Source organism: Etheostoma cragini, chromosome 4, assembly GCF_013103735.1.
Source record: "Etheostoma cragini isolate CJK2018 chromosome 4, CSU_Ecrag_1.0, whole genome shotgun sequence".
Taxonomy (NCBI): Eukaryota; Metazoa; Chordata; class Actinopteri; order Perciformes; family Percidae; genus Etheostoma; species Etheostoma cragini.
In genome coordinates, this window is record NC_048410.1 from 8,101,891 (window position 1) to 8,121,944 (window position 20,054).

The window sequence follows — 20,054 nt, forward strand, 5'->3', positions numbered from 1 at the left end:
ATTTCCTCAATCTCCATTTTCTTCTTGTGCAAGGAGGAGACGATAAAGGATAAAGTGAAAGGAAGTCACCGTGGAGGAGAAAGAGGAGACAGAATGACCAAGTGAAGCCAGGAAAGGAGTGTGTAGAAGAAAGAAAGAAAAAAATCCGAAAAAGAGAGCAGAGAATCAGGCCGAGGCGTCAGCAAGACAAAGCGAGAGAGAGCAGAGGACCGGCGCTGGAGGAGGAGAAAGGGAGCCTGTGAGCACGAGACAGAGTAAGAGAATGAAGAGTCCAGTTAATCTCAGCATCCTCATCCATGGCAGTGATGAATGAACTAGGTGGAACAGTAGCAGCTCTGGCTGCCTCTGAGCAGAACACAAGCTGGCTGAATCTGACCTGTGGCTGACACTGGCACTACATTTCCCAACTTCCCTGACTGTGACAGTGCCACCAAAAAATGAACTAAAAGCAAGGCACAAGATGAGTGGTTTAATCATTATTTGCCGTGCATTTTTTTCAATGTGTTAATCATCTGTGTGTATCAGAATGTTGGTTACACCACAGGAGCAATCTGGTGGTGAGTCATGGCGGAGAGGTAGTCATGCACTTGTAATACCCCTACTCGACACACACACACACACACACACACACACACACACACACACACACACACACACACACACACACACACACACACACACACACACACACACACACACACACACACACACACACACACACACACACACACACACACACACACAAAATAACATTCTATGAACACATACTTTTGCAGCAAGCAGCATGTGTTGATCAGCCCCATGACACATACAACCAACACTAGCGGACGCTGCTGTATGATCAAGGGGCCAAATCATTCAGTCTCTTGACCTTCCTGTGAAAATCCTTTTTCTGACCTGGAGATAAAATCGTTTCCACTTATAAGCAGTGTTTCTTTAGCACAAAGCAGACAACATCTCTTTAGGTGAGCCCCCATCTCAGTGTCTGCAGTGTCTTCAAACTATTTTGCATATTAGGTATGACATGTGACAGCTCTATTTTTCTTGTTAGTGGGAAGCTGACAAGAAAGTGTGCAATGTGCTTAGGGTATGCACACAGACCACATTGTTGACCAATGCAAATGCAACATTAGATAAGTGCACTGTCAAGTAGCCTGCAATTGACCCTTTCCTTTTCAGCAACACATGAAGAAAATCTATTAAAAAAAAAAAAAGAGACTAAATCTGGACACACTGATGACATCATAAGTGTGGGCCAAAATCATGCCACCAGAGTGATATGTGCCATCTTTTCTGATCGTCATTAATCATTGAGATATAACTTCAGACAGAAAAGACACATTCCAACACGTGTGCGTCCAAATGTGTTTTATACAAGAAATCACCAATGCCTAAAAACTCTCAAATTCTGTGATAATAATTCACACCACAGTGATCACTTTGCTGTTGGCTGTAGATTTAAATTGAGCGTTAGAAGATGCTCCTTGAGGTCTTCACTTAATTTGCACCATTTTTCTCTGCCAAATTATACATTTTCAGAACATAAAACAATAGAGGACATTCATTTTCACTATACTCTTAGTCCAAAGAAAAGGACAAATGTGGTTCTTGGTGTCCTAGTGCGATGACCATCCCATACCTTTCATTCAACTTCACTAAAGCTTTAGTGCGGAACTTTTTTGTAATAATGAACGACAGTTACATTCAGGCCTTGGTCAAATAAGTTGACAAAAGCTAATTAAGACTATGGTCTCCACAAAACTCATTGTATTTCTCAGCATGGCTGTGTTTATAAATTGGTGTCATCCTGCAACTTGCGGGTGCAGAAACTCAAGTAAAGATAATGCCCACTTCTGAAGAGTCCATCATGTGCTTTCAATCCATTGTGTCCTCCTTGGCTACTAGCAACTGTGTGGAAAGGGGAAGGGGGGGAAGCGCAATCACAGAACATTTGTGTCATGTGGATCAACCGACAGAAATGTTGTCATTACTTAGAATTCATTATGGGGGTGACAGAAACTGCACGCTATAGCGTCATTCACACACTCAGTATTTTGAGTTAAATGAACAGGTTTTCAACACATCCTGTCAACTTGCTTATTCTGATGTCTTAGTGATTTTCTTACTAGAAAATGTTGCATGACTGTTGATTTATAAGTAAAAAAATGCCAGTTTATTGTTATACCAATGTAACTTTTTAGTGAGATTCATTTTAAATCCAGGCCTGCCAGCAGAGCAAATGGGCTACTGCTAAACAAGGTGTTTGTTTAGCTCAAAATGCTAAATGAAACATCCCCCTATGGCTCAGAAACCAGATGATGTGGGTTTCTGACATTGTGGGTTTTATATATCCTCTCTTTATTCTACCACCAATGACTGAATCATTCTTGTTATTGCCAGTTAAATTTGAGAATCCTACAATATGTTTCAGCTTCAGAGAGAAATCCTGCCAGAGTCTGAGAACATGGTTACTAGCAGGATTGTAATCAGGATCCTATTTTATGTTATTAAGGGTAAGGCAGACTTTTGCATTTATCAGGCCTGAATAATTAACACGATGTGCTGGTTAGTGAGCAAGTGCTTCTAAATACATTAAAAAGTTATCCTAAATTTCCAGTATTTAAGATATTCAGTGAAAAAAACAGTACGGTTGGTTATTTTGTGTTGAAGTAGCCGGTGAAATAGGAGCACGCCATGTCCTAACTGCATACCATTTAAATAAAACTATGACTAAGAGTGGGCTTGAACCAAAAAGTCCCAATCACTGTTTCAACAGTGACATTTCTATTTGGGGTTCTTGTATCGAAAAACCATACACGTGTCTACTAATTACCTTTCTAAATGTTCAAAACCTTAAAATTCTTAAAGTAACAAACCTTGTTGTTTTAACAGACATGAAATAAAGTGGGTGGTTGCATATGTAAAATGGCAGAAATATGGATAATGAACAATAAAGTCCATTCCACAAACAGAAAATGGCATTGTGTTTACTATGTTTGGGCCTATACCCAAGTACAGCGGGTCTAAGTTGTTAGACGTTAAGTTATTTTAGGGTCAGATGTAAATGTCAACTGCCACAGGAATACCAGAAATGTTTTACTTATTGTATCCGGTTGGTTGTCCACTCAATCCATGAAGGGCATGATATACAGTAGGTGTACATGTTGGCCACACGTCGCGTGTAAAGTGTCCAATGTGTGGTATGTGTTTTTGTGTGTGTGTATGTGTGTGTAAACCTCCAGAACCAAAATACACCTTTGGCCCATGAAAAGAAGAAAAAAAACACTCACCTTCTCTGCACAAACGCATGGCTTCTCGATTTTTCCCGAAGTCTTTGAAACTTTCCTCCGATTCAGCACCTGAAAATGAGGCGATCCGACACATAGACAAATAAATAGTTGCACTTGCTTGCCTGCTCGTGCTGTTGCTACCAGCAGCGTTTCTTCATATTCCACCAAAAACTGCATGCAATCGGCCAAAAAACGGACAGGACTGGCAACTGTCGCGCTCTACCTCGCTCCCTTGCGCACATTCGTGACGCTGGGGAACTCACCGTCGTTGCCGTGGAGTTTGGCGGCGTCGACCCAGTTGCTCCAAGGCTGTCCCAGCATTATTTCTGGACTAGGCAAGGATCTCCGCTCCGCAACAGTCGCCATTGCTGTGGAGCCTTCTCTCCGCTGGATCTGCTGCTGCTTCAGCTGCTGCCTGGCCGCTCGGCGCTGCTCCCCCCTGACGTCATCCTCGGCCCTTTCCGACATTCTTTCCGCTACAATGTAACAACACGAGAGTCAGCATTGGTCGTGTTCGGGATAGGAGGACTTTTTCACTGATTGACACGGGAAAACGCGTGTTGTTTCACCGCACCCGCCCCTCAAAAAAGAATAACATCTGTGTGTGGTCACTTGACAAGCAACACATACAAAGCTTAAACTACATATAAAATATACTGAATTGCCTGGCAGTTTATATGAGGTGTTACGGGACCCCGGCTAGATAGCTTTCATATATTAAAGGCTACATGCCATGCTCAACAACTCAACATCCTTGACTATTAAACAGGACATACAAATGCATACGCTCAGGTACACTCTGGTTACACAGCAATATGTAGTAGTTTTATGCAAGTTATATGAACACTAAATGAGATCTATATATCTAACAGAGTTTTCAGAAGTGTAAAGACGGACTTATCCACAGCCAAGTTGTCTTTACTTTCACTTTCTACCACATCGATGAAGATATTCAACTGACAAAAGCTGCCAAGCAAAAAAAAAAACAAGAAATTAAGACCCATTTAAGATGTCTTGTCACAGAAAACATTTAGTATAGAGACTGTAAATTCTTCTGAAGACACAAAGTAATACACTGACTTGAATTAAAAAAGGCACAAACATGTCTAGTCTTTCTCTTATGTCCACCTATTTTATATGAATGATGTAGTGGTTGATTATGTAAGCATTTATCTTTTCTATCTCAAATTAGGCCTAAAAAGTCTAAAACTTTAAAACTTAAGTTTGACATAAAATAGGGCCAGTTCAAACAGCCTTCCACCCTTATTTTTGTGATACCAAATGAAAAAAGTCCTACTGATAAATGGCAGAAAAGATGAATGTATTCGCATTTGGCATGTACCTGAAACGCCTCGACCAAAAATGCCCTTGGTCATCTGTTGCTAATTTCAAGCGTGTAGTTCAAAACTTGGCTTAGTCTTAAGACAAGCACTAAATATACAGAAGTACAAATTAATACCTCTGTCCTGAAGCTGTTGCCAGTGTCTTACACGTTTTTATTTACTTTAGTCTTTATTTATTACACATGGATACGCCTCAGTCAAATTGACCAATTGTATCAAAGTGTTCCAAAAGATATGAACACTCCAGACTCCACTTTTGACTTAGACATATGTACAGTATGAGGTTGTTGCGTTTCAGAATGCAGCCTTTCTAATTTAAACTGACTACTTGAAATGGTCAAACTGCAGAAAAACATGGACTTAGCGTCTGACATCTGACCTTGACATTATTCATAGGTTTCCAGAAGGGCCAACAAATCTAAAACTGGCACGCAAGGTTAAACCGGAGTAGAATATAGTATATTGCATTAATGTTACCTGGTTGGTCAATACAATTTCACTGTAATATACTTTAATATTTAAATGGATACCTACAACAACTGGGTGAGCAGGCATAACAAACATGATGCTACAATAGATGCTATTGCTGTAGTGTGAGGGGGACACCACATGAAAATAGATTTCAACTTTTAAGGCCTGGTTCTTTTGAAAAACACTATACAGATCAAATTTGCATTACATTGTGTCAGCACATACCACTCTACATATAAAACAAGTAGATTTCCAACAATGGCACAACACATTAACAGTATTATTTAAGAGGCATGCATAGCAAATATGTTTTTGCTGTAATGTGTAACTTACCCGTTTAGTCACTGCCACAATTTATTTAACCCTGTAGATGACATTTTTTTTCTTCTTTTTTTAAGGCTAGTTGTGCCTTCTTTTATAGTAGGGCTGCTGCGATTACCACATTACCGCAGTGACAGAGCCATGTCCACCACAGAGTCAAGCTTATCACTGCGGTTTTTTATTCATTCCTGAAAGTGTGTTACTCTCAATATATGTTGGTGTTTCAATAGTGAATACATGCCTGTCGATTGCATGCAAGCGGAGTGGAGGGTCCAACATTTCCACTAAACCTCACAGAGCTTTCCCATGATGCATTGTATTTATCAGATGAACATGCCTGCCTTCCCTCCATGCCGCCGGTGCCTGGAGCTCCTCATTTAGACGCCGGCGGTGCTTAGGTCACTTTTCATTTTGCGGAATGGAGCAGGAGAGAAGACCACACTCCAACTTTATAAAAAAACTGCTTTTGCACTCCATCTAAAATTCTCGCGCTCCCGTCACGTGTTCTTATGCAGATCAATATTTCTACAAACTCGGCATGACAATACTGGAATAAAGATATACATTTTGACTAGCTTTTAATTGTTATAAAGCATAAACTACTACAGGAATAGATGCATTTGAAACATTCACAAGCTATTTTATACAACAACTGAGAGATTTAACTACTCCTAGCCCTAATTACCAGTCTATTAATTGCCTACACTAGCAAAACATTTAAGACATATTGATGCCTTGGGGCGCCTGAGTGGCTCACCTGGTTGAGCATGCGCCAAGGCTCAGTCCTTTCTGCAGCTGCCTCAGGTTGTATTCCAACCCGCGTCTGTGGCCACTAACCTAATACTACTCCATTTACAGTGGCTTGCATAAGTTTACACACCCATGCTAAAGTTGATTAAAAAGAGGAATAAAAACTGCATCTACAACTACATCTTTTCAAAAATTTATCATATTGCCTTAATTGAAAAATGTTTAGGAAAATCCAATCTTTTAAGGACACCAATTTTCTTTGTGAATGAATAATTGATTGTTAATAAATACATGTTCTTCCTTAAAATACTGGGGCATTAGTATACAGAACCCTATGTTAAATTCACATAGAAGCAGTCAGATTTTATTATTAGAGGCCAGTTATTTAATGGATACAGGCTACTATGCATCCTGATAAAGTTCCCTTGGCCTTTGGAATTAAAATCCTGCATTTGCTTTGCAATTTCTTTGGCCCGGATTGACTTAATACAATATATTACGGACATTAATAGACAAAGTACACAAATTATCTGAATTTTTTTGTGTGTGTTTTAAACTCCGCATCAGCTCTTGCCTTCAGACCAAAAGGTTGTGAGTTCAAGACCCTAGAATTACATCTTATGTATTGTCAGCCATTGTGCTTTGGACACCTTCCCTGCATGTTTTAGATGTTTCTCAGCATCAACACACCTATCTGAAATGATCAGCTCATTAGTTTGTCTCATAGGTTAACATGCTACTGTGTACTCTGGCATTATGCTTTGGGGATTGGGGGAGGCACATGGTTTCTTAGAAGAGCTGTAGCTCAACAAGGTTGATACTGGTTTTCAGAGAAAGAGGTTACAATGTTCAAATCCCCTATGCACCACTCACCAACCCTCATTTAAACATAATAGCCAGATTTTAAGGATTTATGTGCACAGGTGCGTTTAGGGCGTGCCCAAATCCACTTTTCTAGTTTGACAGCGGGAAAAATATCAGTGCACATGGTTCAAGAGGGTTGTACTTAGTGTCTTCAATAATTCATAGGTGTGTTTTTGGCGTAACATACATTAAATCAATCAGAATGTCATCTCCCATTCCCTTTAAAAGTCAGGCGTACCTTGGCGCATTGCTATTATAATGGGGGATTTGCACAATCATATTCTTATTTCAAATAATGTGCATGTTCGTGTGCTGCTGCACTTCCCTGTGTGTGTGTGTGTAACAAGCATATTGTGCCCGCTGTGCATAAGCCTAGGCACATTTGACTAATTTGCTGTTAAAATAACCATGAAATGCTGCGTTATTGACTTTAGACCAGGTTTTTCTTGGTCAATGGCACAATCACTTCCCACTGCCTCAAAATAGCAATACCCCATGTATTTACCTGAACACACCTTCCTGTAAGATCAGCATGCCCAGGGGTGCAAAGATGAGCACAGGTGCAGTTGCTATTTAAACGACGTGGGCGCAGGACAGTCTTAAAATATCAAAGACACTTGCGTCGTGCTTTGCGCAGCGCCGGGTTCAAAATAGGGCCCACAGCCTGTTTCTTGGGCCTACTCAACAGATTAGCAGGAATGTCTGTTTGGCACATGTGTTGACTGAATCTTAGTTTATTTGTCATTTTTCTCCTCTTCTCCATCTACTGCCTTTTTCTTTTCCTTCTCAGCCCCAACCATCAATGCAGAGAAGTTAAAATTTAACTTTTGGTATCTGATATCCAGAAACAAACGAGTTGTATTGTATGTTTTTTAATTAGCCTGAAGAAAATCAAAAGTTAGTGGCCCCTCTTTAAAACAATTACTATTATTTGCTATACTAAACTCTACACATTGGTAAGCTATACAAAAATTTGTGATTATTATCCTATCAATAGAATGTAGAATAATGAGTGCCTGTAAGATCTTACCTTGGCAAAATAAGAAAAAAGGAAGTTATTTTGAACTCAATCAGACGATCCTCATCAGTTTTGGTGATTGTTGGCCGCCACACACACTGGAGAGGAAATCTGGAGACACAGACAGAATGCAGAGGAAACGATTCGGTACTTGGTTCTTTGTTCTGCCGTTTCTTGATATGAAATTACAGGAAAGATAACACTGTCCTCATTGAGCCTTGTTGTGGACTGCTTCAATATGCTCTAATCCAATCCGTGTTACGACATCCCTACCCACCCTCCCCAGCCCCATTTAAACACTGAGATTGGATCCTTTTATCATTGTTTTAGTTGTCTTAACCGATGCAAGACACATTGTTTTATATTTAAAGAGGTAGCAAATGAAAAACCATAGCAAACACAAAACCAAACAATTTCAACTGTTGTGTATATATATTACAACCAATTACTTTAGATTTGTTTAAATGTGCATAATACTTCCAAAGCTGTTTGTCAAAGGTTTTGCTGTTGCCTGATAAATATTTTGCTGTAAGATATTAAAGCCCAGGAGCAAATAAACTTATAATTTCATACTGTGCTTCATTTCTTAGTAACAGTAAATGCACACTGATTACTAATTTTGCACAACCATAACATTTGATCATACCATCCAGATATAAGTTCACTGACAGCCAACATTAAATCATACTGAAGCTGAAGTCACCCAGCCAGTTACACATTTCTACATACACTTACCATTACAATGACATCAGAGTGAATGTATCAACACTGTAACATTGTTCTTCCAAACAGTCTTCTAGATTACAACAGACATGTCAGTATAAATCCAATTGTGGTTTGGGCTCTACAAAGACAGTAGAGAGTACAAAATACATAATTATGTGATTTACTTAGAAACTAAGTACTTGTCATTGACAAGTAGCATAGGTACAAAACTTGAAAGAACAACTCTGTTAGCTAGTTGACATTAGCTAGCACAGACCCTCAAGAGCAAGCACTTTTACTGGCTAGCGTTGCTTCCCCCTCTACTACACACGAATTCACTTTTTTTTACGGAAAAGACAAAGTAAACATTAATAGTACATACTACATGTGAAAAAAAGACACAATGTCTATCAGGAGTTATGTCATGAAAACAAGCTCCATTTAGTGTGGGTCTGTGACTGGGGCAAACGTTACTAGAGAGCAGTGGTGGCTACATTAGCCTGCTAGTTGAAGCCTGTAGCCAGCCATGACTAGCGTTAGCGAGGAAGCTGGCAGGAGCTTGACTAGACAGCAGAAGTCATTAGCAGTCGTCACGGATCGACAACAAATTCACTCTTACCAAGCCTCTGGAGACTGTAGGTGTAAACTTGACACCACGCAGATATATATCAACTGGATGCACTGGGCGAAAGAGACAGAAGACGGTGGGAAAGAGCGAGTGCAGTGATCAGCCTCTGTGGAGGTCTTCACCTGGTGCTTCCATGTCTGTTTACCAGACTGCATTCTGGGACAGAGACGTCACTGCGCCCGCACGTACGCTCTCTCTGATAAGCCACACGCTTCTCCATCAGTGTTCTTTGGTCTGTTATCTTAAATGAAAAACAATGGCAAAAAAACTTGGGCATTTGTAATGGGCACTGTAATAAAAAACAAGGTCAAGGAGGTGTCACATGAGTTACTACATATATTTAATCAGAATCCCAATCACAACCAGATCCAATGCCAAAGTATGTTTTCATTTAGGAATAGAATTTGCCTTGGTGAATGAATATGGAATAGACAATATCCAATAGATCAAAGTACTGCAACAATTAAGAACATACATCTGGAATAGAAATATTAAAACATAAATATGTAAAAGACACCATAACAAATACACAATATTACTGTGTTACATAACAATTGCTGTGGATTACAGGTGTGATTTTTGTGGAAAAGATACATTTTCTCCGTGAATTTATACCCAAACTTAAAATGTTTGACACCAGGACACCAAATTGTAATATAACTGAACCTCCATGTTTTGTTTCATAATGGACGCTCACAACTGGAAAAAAAAGAAAAGGAATTGTGGATAGCGGTAAAAGTGCTCCAGGAAACCTTTGGAAAACAAAACGTAACTAATATTACCAATACATTCTGGCCTCAGTGGTAACTTAAAGCTAAGAGCTAATTTCATGGTGAGGTATACAGTGTTTAAATCGTTCACTGTCTACATATCTTGTCCTATACTTCCTAAAGTAAAGGAGTATACACTTGCTTTATGACACAAATGCAGCCCTTTTTGCTGAATTTGTTTAACAACAGGCCTCACTTTGACCCCCCTGTGTAGTCTACATTTTAGCATTTTAGTGTCAATGCAGATCCAGATTTATTTTTTTTACTCATGTACTTTAGTTATGCAGCTCTGGGTTATTCCCTGCTTCTAAATTTAATTAATTAAATTATAGTAGTTAGTCATTTTAATGACATAAAAAGGTACAGGATTTATTTCTTTTCTTAATTTATTTAAAGCTTTAAAAAATAAACATATTTAAATTCAAACTGAGCTCTGCTCTGTGTTCTTTAACTGTCTATGCTATGCTGGCCAACATAGACGTTTGAAGAGGTAGCCAATCATCGCCGTCTGTGTTTAGAGGCGGGGCGAGCTGCTTTGTTCACTTCATGCTGTTCAATAAAGTTTATCTAGCTCGACACAGACATGGGAGCTGTTACAGATGGTAAGTAACGTTAACGTTTCATTTCATTTAATTTATTTCATCTCTCTGGCAAAAGACTCAAGTAGGAATGTGTTCCGAAGCTTTTAAAGTATCCATATTTGCCCAGACATACTGTCAAAAACGAACCAATGTTAGACGTAGAAGCAGCTTGCTTTCAAAACGGCTAATATACAGTAGCCATGTTAGCTAACATTAGCTCACATGTAGCTCAACGGCTAGCAGTATCTGAAAGGTTGTTTGATTTACGTTTTCGCTCCTTTTCCAGATGAAGTTATTCGGAAACGTCTCCTTATTGACGGGGACGGAGCTGGAGATGACCGCCGAATCAACGTGCTGCTTAAGAGTGTCACCAAATGGTGCAACTCGACTGGGACCCCAGAGGAAGGGTACGTGAGCCCACCAGACCCCAGCCTTGGACTTTGTCACCAAAAATGTCTATAAAAGTGTTGCAAAGAACTTTCTTTGAGTCATTAACCGTTTTGTAATTCTGTCCAGGTTCACACAGTATCAAAGGATGATGGGCACATTGTCTCAGTGTGAATTCTCCATGGGGAAGACGTTGATGGTTTATGACATGAATCTGCGTGAAATGGAGAATTATGAGAAAATCTACACTAACATAGGTAGGGTATAGGGATTTTTCTGACACTGGCTCTATTTATAACTCAGAACCTCTTTTTATTTAATAATGCACAAGAAGCGTTGCCAACCTGTCTTCTGTTTATTCCTTTATATAACAGAAATACTCATGTTCTTGCATTTCATACTTTCTATGTGGTAACTAGCAGAACTGGGCCACCAGGGTCTCTAGCCACTCCAAGACCCGCCCTTATAATAGCATTCACACACTATTGGCCAGGCGTCCATGCTTACATGTACAGGTTCTATCCCCTGTCGTATCGGCTATCCTAACCATACCCTTTCAAGGTCAGTGCCTAACCCAAACCAATCGAGCAGTTATTGAAGGGTGGGTCTTGGTGTGGCATTAGTAGGATTTGGTAATTCACATCAGGGTCAACGCAAAACAATGTTGGTTTGTGTTATAAAGGTGTTAACATTATCACCACCTTGTCTACATTGCAGAACAAAGCATCACGTCTGCACACGAGAAGATAGCAGAATGCAAAAAAGAAATTCAGCGAGCAAAAAGAATACGGAAGAATCGGCAAGGTAGGAACATTTTCAGCGCTCCTGAGGCCGGATTTCAGATAGCAGGTTTAGTGGAAATTGAGTTTGTTAATCCTGAGGTGAGGGAAACTCTTGGTTTTCTGTTTCAGGAAGGGAGGTTAATCAAACTTGAGAGAGAGGGGTTACTCCAGCCCGTTTCAGAACGGGAGGTGACTTAACCTCAGTCAGTTACTATGGTAACTGAGCCTGTGAAACTAACCTGGTCAGGAGCAGCCTCTGGCTCAGCGCTCTTTCATTTCCTAATTCATTCAGTCGGTTTCTGGCGCATTCTAGTGCAGTAGATCTGCATGAATTAAAAGGAAAAAAACAGGGTTGGTTTAACTGTTCGGCAGACTATAATTTTTTTTCTTCTTCTCAAAACACTCTTGCAGCAATTTTCTCCTATGCAAATTCTCTCTTTTGCAGCAGCCCCTGTGTTTGTTTTTTAAACTAAATGCATGTTCAGACTCGCTGTGCGCATGAGTATTTCTTCCGACCAGTTTGTCTGTGGTTGTTACCATGGGGAATCGTATCATTGCTCCATTTATGCTGCCTTTTGATAATGGTGGTGCACGCGCCTACTCCGAGTTGATTGAACCAACTTGAATCAGCTGTTCTGGAATCTAAAACTCAGTTTCCCATCTCCGGGTAAATCAACTCAGAGATCAGGGTTAGACCCAAAGTTTGCTCATTCCTGAAATGGGCCCTAGATCAATTTAGGCCGTAATTTACAAAAAAGATGTAATAGTTATGGTGTTTTACGTCTTACAACGATGGCGTTGGAGTCTAACCATGTTCAAGTAAAACAAATGCATTCAACAGTTACTTAGTGACATAATACTGAAATTGTTAGATCAAATCAGCAAAAGAACAATTGCGAACTATTCTGACAACGACTTAATGAACTACTAAAAAAGCAATAGTTTTGACTTGTGATTGGCATTTTTTGATACTATCTGATTTTATTACCGTAAAATTGTCAGATTAATCAGTACTGAAAAAGCTAAATTGTTCACAGGGGAAACATTTTTTTTTTTTGAGGAGCTCAGTAATGTTTATCTATCAGGTTATGTTTTATTACAACTGTGATGTAATTCATGAAACGGACGTTCACGGATTGAGTTTAAACAAATGATGAATCATAAGGGTGCCTTGTGTGATTTTATAAATCAAGCAATAGATACATTGTGTTACCAGCAGCCTTCAGACATCCAATGAGCTTTTAGCAGTATTAACAGACGGATAGAGAATACATTTCAAAATAGAAATGTTAAATTTAAATGGAGGCAATAGATTTTTGATTGTCCAATTTCTTTTTTTTACACTGAAGTCATTAATTTTAGAAAAGAATGGTGGCAATATATAGGATGTCAAAATAATGTATATACAGTACATACCTGTGGTTAATTGGCTAGCTTTGGCTCACTTTTTTTTTTTTTCCCTTTCAGAGTACGATGCTTTAGCTAAGGTTATCCAGCAGCACCCAGACCGACATGAAACGCTAAAGTGAGTCAGCTTCTCATTTGTTTTTATCCGGATATTGAGTTGTTCTACTTCACGTGATAGAGTTTTGGTTTGGATAATCCAATGATGTGCTTAATGTTGGTGTGGTCACTTACAGGCAATTGGAGGCGCTTGACAAAGAACTCCAGTTACTGTCTCGCACCAAGGAGAATGTAGATGCAAAGGTAAAGCCAAATGCAATTTATCATTTCTCCTATCTGCAATGTCTTCAATCATTAGTAATCTTGTACTCAAAATTGTTCTTTTTCTATTGTTCCACACAGTTGGAATTAAGAAAGAAGCAGTTCCATGTGCTACTCAGCACCATACAGGAACTACAGCAGACACTCGAGAGTGAGTAAACGGGAACCTTTTTGGTGCCATACCTGCCATTGTTGGCGCTTTTGCATTTCCCTTTCACTCCCTCTGTTCTTTAGTCTCAATAGCTGTTGATCTGTACGTTGTTTAAAAAACAAGCCATTTACCTGTGAAGTTTTGTAAAGGTACCTATGCCTTGCTAATCATTTTTATCTTTACTAGATGATGAGAAATCAGACAATGATGACATCAATCAAGAGAGCCCTGCAGGGAATGGGGAATGAATTTGAAGATATCCTGACTGAAATGAATAGAAGTGAACTGCTTTTAAATGATTTTGTTTTTGCTTAAAATACTTTTTTGTATGTATTTTTGAATAAATTTGAGTAGTGCACATGTCTTGTTCAATTATTGTTTTTAAACTGAATTTTCAGGCTCACGTCTGTTCTCATAACTTATGATTCTGTTTGCAAGGGTGTCATGATGGAAAAGGACTGTATGCAAGAGAGACAGATATTAAATCACAAATAAAAGTTGATGGAAAAACACATTCCTTATTGGTTGTCAAGAAAAAACTTCAATCGTGGAAGAGTGGTTATGTTTATGTGCAAATATCTCGTATACATGTGTTATCTGTAAAATCACAAGGGGGAGCTAAAGTACTTGGGTTAATACTGATACCATTTGTGAGTAGTCATGAGCAAGCTCGATGTACAGTTTACCACATACATCAAGAATCAAATGGATAGAAGTCCAATGCAGCTAAAATAAGAGTGTTTTAATAGATTTTTAGGAAAGAATTGGTTATTAATGTATTTGTAGTGTAATAAGAAGCTACTGCTGCACATCGTCTGCTGCTATACTGTTCTGGAAGTAGACCGATCCGAATTTTCCTTTTGATCAATGTTGATTAGTAGTAGATAAGTAATTTCCTTTTAAAGTCAGTAATTGTTCATGTTTAGAATATGTAACTTAAGTAGAAAAAGAAGATTGTCAGATTGAGTAGTCTTGCCTGTAAAAGGAAGTTGGAAGAACCACAGACAATAAATTCAAGTTGATCAGTTGCTTTATTTAAACAAATGTAAAAAAAAAAAAAGATTAATTTTGTGTTTGAGTCTGTAATTGTCCATTAAGAAACACTAACTACTGGCTTGTTTAAAGGTTTCCAGCTATCAGCAGGAAACAATGACAAAGCATCAACATATTGGCACAATGTCAACGTTTTCTGGGGATGATAAGTTATAATAGTATATAATATTAAAAGATTTATGTTTAGAACTGTGTTGTTGGCTGTTGTTTTTTTGCTTTAGTTGTTGTCTTATTGACTGTTGTTTTGTATTGCACCGATCAGGAGTATCGCTCCTAATTGCGTTGTATTTACTACAATGACTATAAAATCTTTCTAATCTATTCTTTATTTCTATTATATAAGTTCCCTGGAAGGAACTGAACTAGTGTGCGACCTATATAGTGTGATACTGGGATCTGCTTTTGCCTTGTGAAATAACAGGAATTCTTGTTTAACTGGACTACATATTACAGTACTATAAAACCACCCCCACACACTGACCTGTTTCGACTTAGCTATTACATCTAAAACCTATGTGTCCATTCAACAATGAACACGGTAAACAAAATATAATATAGTAATCCTGCAACTACAATTGTACTATATTTGCTAAATGAACAAAGTACAGTGAACTCATGCTTTTAGGCCTCATCTAGAACTCCACCAGGTATTTGCGGGCCTTCATGAGGCGCTTAAGGCGACTCTGTAAAGCTGCCCTCTGGCCGCCGATGTCACAGTCCTCCTTTAGCAAGAACTCCAAATTCTCTCTATCCTGAAGCATCTGCAGCATCTCCCTCTGCAGCTGGACAGCCGACTCCTGCAACATCTGGTAGCGGATCACCAGTGGGATCTGGTCAGCCAGACGCTGGCCGGCAATCTGAAGGAGGAAAAAGAAAAGTAAAGTTCGACAGACGAGGGAAGAATGAGGGTGTAATCCTTGTTGTAATTGTTTTTGTTTATGAATCATCCCTCTCCATTGAAACTTACTTTGTAGTATGATTTAAGGTGCAACATCAGCTCCTGGAGCGTTGCATGATTATCCATGCTGTACACAATACTCCTTTCATTATGATATTTTAACATGGAATGATGTTTGTCTTCATCCTCATCTTCCTCCGCCTCTCTTTTCCTGTCATCCAAGCTGCTGCTGTAGGTCCTGTCCTGAGAGTAAACTATCAGCTCCATCTTGAACTGGGTTCTCAGCATGGCTTCAGCAGTGGACTCTTTTTGTTGCTTGATGGCTTCGATCTTTGCCTAGAAAATAAGGGCAAGAGGTCAGTGTGAGCACTGCGAGAAATATAATGCAAATGTTAATGGTCTCTTTAAATATGGCTACCTTGGCTGTTTTAATGAGGTTAGGAAATCCAATGAAGCTACTTATGGCCAGCTGTATGAACACCTTTCGAACAGCATCTGGAAGAAATGGAAATACAAGAAGATGTAGCAGCTTGATCTCCACCGTGCACTTCAATAGTAGCTGTATGGTAAGAAAAGAAAATTGGAGTAATAAAGTAAAACATGTACCTGCTATATCCTTGAGTTTCTTGACAGCGGGTTCTTCCAGCTCTTTGATCTGGTCCTTCACCATAATCTCAAAGGTCTTGTAGTTGATGAAGCCCGGCAGTTCTCTCCCACGGTACTTCTCTTCATATTCCTCCACCTCTTTCTCAATCCTCTTGCTAACTGCAACACACAGACAAATATTTCAGATTCCTGCTGATAGACATCTGTAGACTTGATCTCCCAGATCAAAATGATACACTCACATTTTTCTCCTGAAAGGTCCAGGTGAGTATTCCACATTCCAAACTCTCTTCTGAGTATAGAAAAGATGTTGAACCGGTCTCCACACTTGAGTTCCTCTCCTGTAGTCAGACTGATGGCATCCTGGGTGAAGGCTGTCACTTTCTGTAGCACACACGTGACAGCAAAAACGATTGTTTACAGGAGTTTTATGTTTATGTAACTTGTAACCTTTTTAAATGCAAACATGGTGGTAAGCATTTTGTCTATATATTCCTTGGATTAGGATGGCAACAAGATCTTGGTTGTAGCTGTCGCAGTGGTCCTGCTGCACTTCCTGCTACGTGCTGCGATGTCCTGCAGCGTCCCGCTTCGTCCACCCATGCTCTGCTATGCCACGCTACACCTTGTAACACCCTGCATTGCCCTGCTATGACAAGACCTACTAAGACTACCATTTGTAGTCACTGTTCCATTATCTTTACTGTGACTATTATTGCCACTGTGCATTACACCCCCACCCGGCACCGTCAGACACCGCCCACCAAGAACCTGGGTCTGTCTGAGGCTTCTTTCTAAAAGGGAGCTTTTCCTCGCCACTGCCGCACACACTAATTGCTTGCTCTTGGGGGAATTACTAGAATTGCTGGCGCTTTGTAAATTATAGAATGTGGTCTAAACCTACTCTATCTGTAAAGTGTCTTGAGATAACTTATGTTACAATTTGATACTATAAATAAAACTGAATTGAAATTGAAACTGAATTTATAGCCAGGTAAATGTGATGTAGCATGAGGAAGCTCACATCAATGAGGAAGTAGAGTCTCTCAGCTGCATCGGTGGGGGGTCCAGTGCCGTATCTCTCCAGCTCTGCTTGAGTCTGTGCTAGTTTCTCCTCTATCTGCTCTTCCAGTCGAGGCAGAGATCTCTGCGAATTACACATGGGTAGAAATGTTTAACACTTAAAGTAAGCAAGGAAATGTCTGCTAAACTCTTTATATGAGGGAGTGAGAATTCACCTCAATGTGATGCACCAGCTCAAGTGTGAGTTTCTCAGCCAGTTTAGGAACAGTGGCGTGGCCGTCGTTGTAGAGAGTTCTAGAAAAAGAATTAAAGGCTACTGAGTACATGTCCTGTCACATAGAAAATTGCAGGATGAATCATTTATTGTGAAAACCTTTTTCACAATTACCTGAAAAAGAATGAACTTACTGGAATTGAACATGATCGTTGAAGAAGGCTTTTTCTCTTTCTATTGCTTCAGTCAGAGACACCTTGTCTGTGATATCCTTCTGACCCCTGCACCGGACGATCATGTAGCCCTTCTTCAGGTGGATGACCTCATTATGGACAATATCAACCACTGTCTCTTCTGTGCCTTTGTCCACCAGGTCAGGCTTGGTCAAGATACCTGGAAGAGAAAAGGACAAACAGACACTGAACTATCTAATAGTTGAGTCATTTGTCCAAGTGGTCCTTTTCTAAAATCAACCCTATTTACCTAGTGTCCTCTCCCCATCAGGATCCACCTCCTGGGCCATCTTCAAAGCCTCTGTGGTGGCTATGTCCACGTTGCATGGAACAACCACCAAGCTGATGGTTTCTTGTCTTTTGATGAACTTTTGAATCAGTCTCTTTATCTGAAAGAATGTATTCATATTATACATTAAGTTATAAGCTGTACAACTACAAAATCACTATTGTGCAATTGTATGATGAAAAAAAAATAATCACTGGACCAAGGTCTACAGCCTTGCTATAATCCCAAAACTTCTTTGTTTTTTTCTCTTTTTTTTAAAAATCTTGGAACAACTTTACCCACGGCATTTCTGATCAAAACTGCTGACAGTGGGTTTGGGAGACTGGACTAGCATACCTGGTCTCCAATGTTCTCTGGTTGACCCTTAACAGCCACCCTGGCGATGCCGGGCAGGTCAATGAGCGTCAGGTCTGGAACATCAGGAGAGGCGATCTCCAGACTGATGAGGTCATCACTGATCCCCACCCCGACCCCAGCCATTTCATCTTGAGCTGGAGAGAGAAGACATGATGTAAAATGAGTACAAAGGATGCAAGTTCTGATCACTAAAAAAATCAGTAGCTTCATCAATACTTGGCTTTTGATGGTGAAATGTCATACTGTAGGCCTACCTTCTCGAATCTTTTTCTCCACATCTGCGGGGTCTTCTATTTCTTCCTCACATTCCTGGTAGCTTATCTTTCCGTACCACTCCTCTCCTTCTCGCCTTCGCTTCATCTTCAGTTCGAGAGGACATCTTGTCACAATGCCTGAATTAATGAAAAGTAAATTATGATGAGGGGACAAAGGCAGAACAACAACTTTGTCCAGTTTATTTTCCTGAGGCGAATAGAACGGGCAGCTACATGAGGGGTCCGAACATCATGCCAGATGTGTTGCTATCACCTAGCACCTCTAAGTAAGGGAAGATGTGAAAGGTGAAGGAATCCTTTAGAAGTGTAGGTAGGAGAACAACACTAATGATTTAGCAGCACCGATTGGTTTCATGTTTCTCTCTACTGACAGCACTCCAAATTTAGAGACAACAGAGCTACGTTTTAATCTCCTTTTAAGTAAGCCATAACTTGTGTAACGCACTACAACACTTTTCTTTTTAATGTTGTCCATCCATCATTATCATTAGGCCTAGTATGGAGACATAGCCATGAAAATATGTTTTTTGTCTCAGTAACTTACCACTGCCTCTTGGCAGAGCCACCCCTGACAGCGCCTCCAACACGGAACTCTTCCCCGAGCTTTGGTCTCCAATCACGGCGATAGCTGGCAGCGCCAAGTCCTTCTCTACACCCAGAGCCCGGAGAGAGTCGATGAGGTCAATGCAGGGACGCACCTTCTCCTCATACTGTTGGTTTAGAGAGTTCATGATGATGACTTCTTGTTTCTTTAAAATAGGAAAACAACCGCAAAAATGTCCTATTCCTGAACCTGTGCCGACTTCGAGCTACAATGCAAGATCTCTCGAATGCCAAAATGATGTGACTGCCTTACGTTCAAGGATGCAGCGATAAAAGGAAATGAAAGTTAACTTAACTTTCGTTTCCTTGGCTTTCTTTCTTACTCCCTTCCTTGACTTTAACACGTTTGTAGACAGGTGAACTGTATGCCTAATACCAATCCTTAGGCTAAAAAATGTGTGTTAATTGCCTATAGGTAACAAATTAACAGTCATAACATTTTCTTTATTGATCCCCAATGGGAAAAAAAAGTAGCCTAGTTAATACCCACAATCCTGAACCATCCCCCACTAATACCTCTGATTGGAACTCATGTCATGTGAAGTTTTGCTGCTGGACTGGCTACTGTAACGTTGGGCCTACTGTTTACTGGACGATAATAAAAGAATAAAAACCAGTATTGAGTTTCTGTGCGGAGACCAGTGCAATCACGATCTCCTTGGCTGCCATTGCTTTTTAAAGGATGAGAATAAGAGTGTCCAAGGGGGGAAATAACTT

The 20,054-nt window shown here is 39.8% G+C and overlaps 3 protein-coding genes across 4 annotated transcripts in view; 1 reads left to right on the top strand and 2 right to left on the bottom strand.

Moving 5' to 3' along the window:
- The window catches only part of LOC117943489 (ataxin-7), a 29,152-nt gene extending 19,604 nt beyond the window's left edge, over window positions 1–9,548 (bottom strand). Inside the window, exons 1-4 of one of the 2 annotated variants that reach the window (XM_034869648.1) lie at window positions 9,382–9,548; window positions 8,070–8,168; window positions 3,554–3,766; window positions 3,291–3,359 (exon numbers count right to left, since the gene is read on the bottom strand). In XM_034869648.1, coding sequence (XP_034725539.1) covers window positions 3,291–3,359; window positions 3,554–3,758 — 274 coding nt within the window. In that variant the 5' untranslated portion in view covers window positions 3,759–3,766; window positions 8,070–8,168; window positions 9,382–9,548. The remainder of the gene's footprint in view (window positions 1–3,290; window positions 3,360–3,553; window positions 3,767–8,069; window positions 8,169–9,381) is intronic. The other variant, XM_034869649.1, reaches the window with a different exon arrangement.
- A 1,089-nt stretch (window positions 9,549–10,637) lies between these two features.
- On the top strand, window positions 10,638–14,144 carry thoc7 (THO complex 7). Its single transcript, XM_034868780.1, has 8 exons — window positions 10,638–10,762; window positions 11,028–11,148; window positions 11,258–11,385; window positions 11,846–11,932; window positions 13,378–13,435; window positions 13,551–13,617; window positions 13,717–13,786; window positions 13,973–14,144. Exons 1-8 carry the CDS (start codon window positions 10,744–10,746, stop codon window positions 14,032–14,034), a joined length of 612 nt encoding a protein of 203 aa, XP_034724671.1. The 5' UTR covers window positions 10,638–10,743; the 3' UTR covers window positions 14,035–14,144.
- A 654-nt stretch (window positions 14,145–14,798) lies between these two features.
- LOC117942951 (interferon-induced GTP-binding protein Mx) lies at window positions 14,799–19,580 on the bottom strand. The gene is made up of 12 exons (XM_034868775.1): window positions 19,279–19,580; window positions 18,714–18,851; window positions 18,439–18,593; window positions 18,064–18,202; window positions 17,775–17,973; window positions 17,582–17,660; window positions 17,368–17,490; window positions 16,586–16,727; window positions 16,344–16,502; window positions 16,156–16,232; window positions 15,807–16,073; window positions 14,799–15,696 (listed from the first exon to the last, which is right to left on the bottom strand). The coding sequence occupies exons 1-12, from the start codon at window positions 19,463–19,465 to the stop codon at window positions 15,472–15,474; spliced, it is 1,890 nt and encodes a 629-aa protein (XP_034724666.1). The 5' UTR covers window positions 19,466–19,580; the 3' UTR covers window positions 14,799–15,471.
- Between the last annotated feature and the right edge of the window lie 474 nt (window positions 19,581–20,054).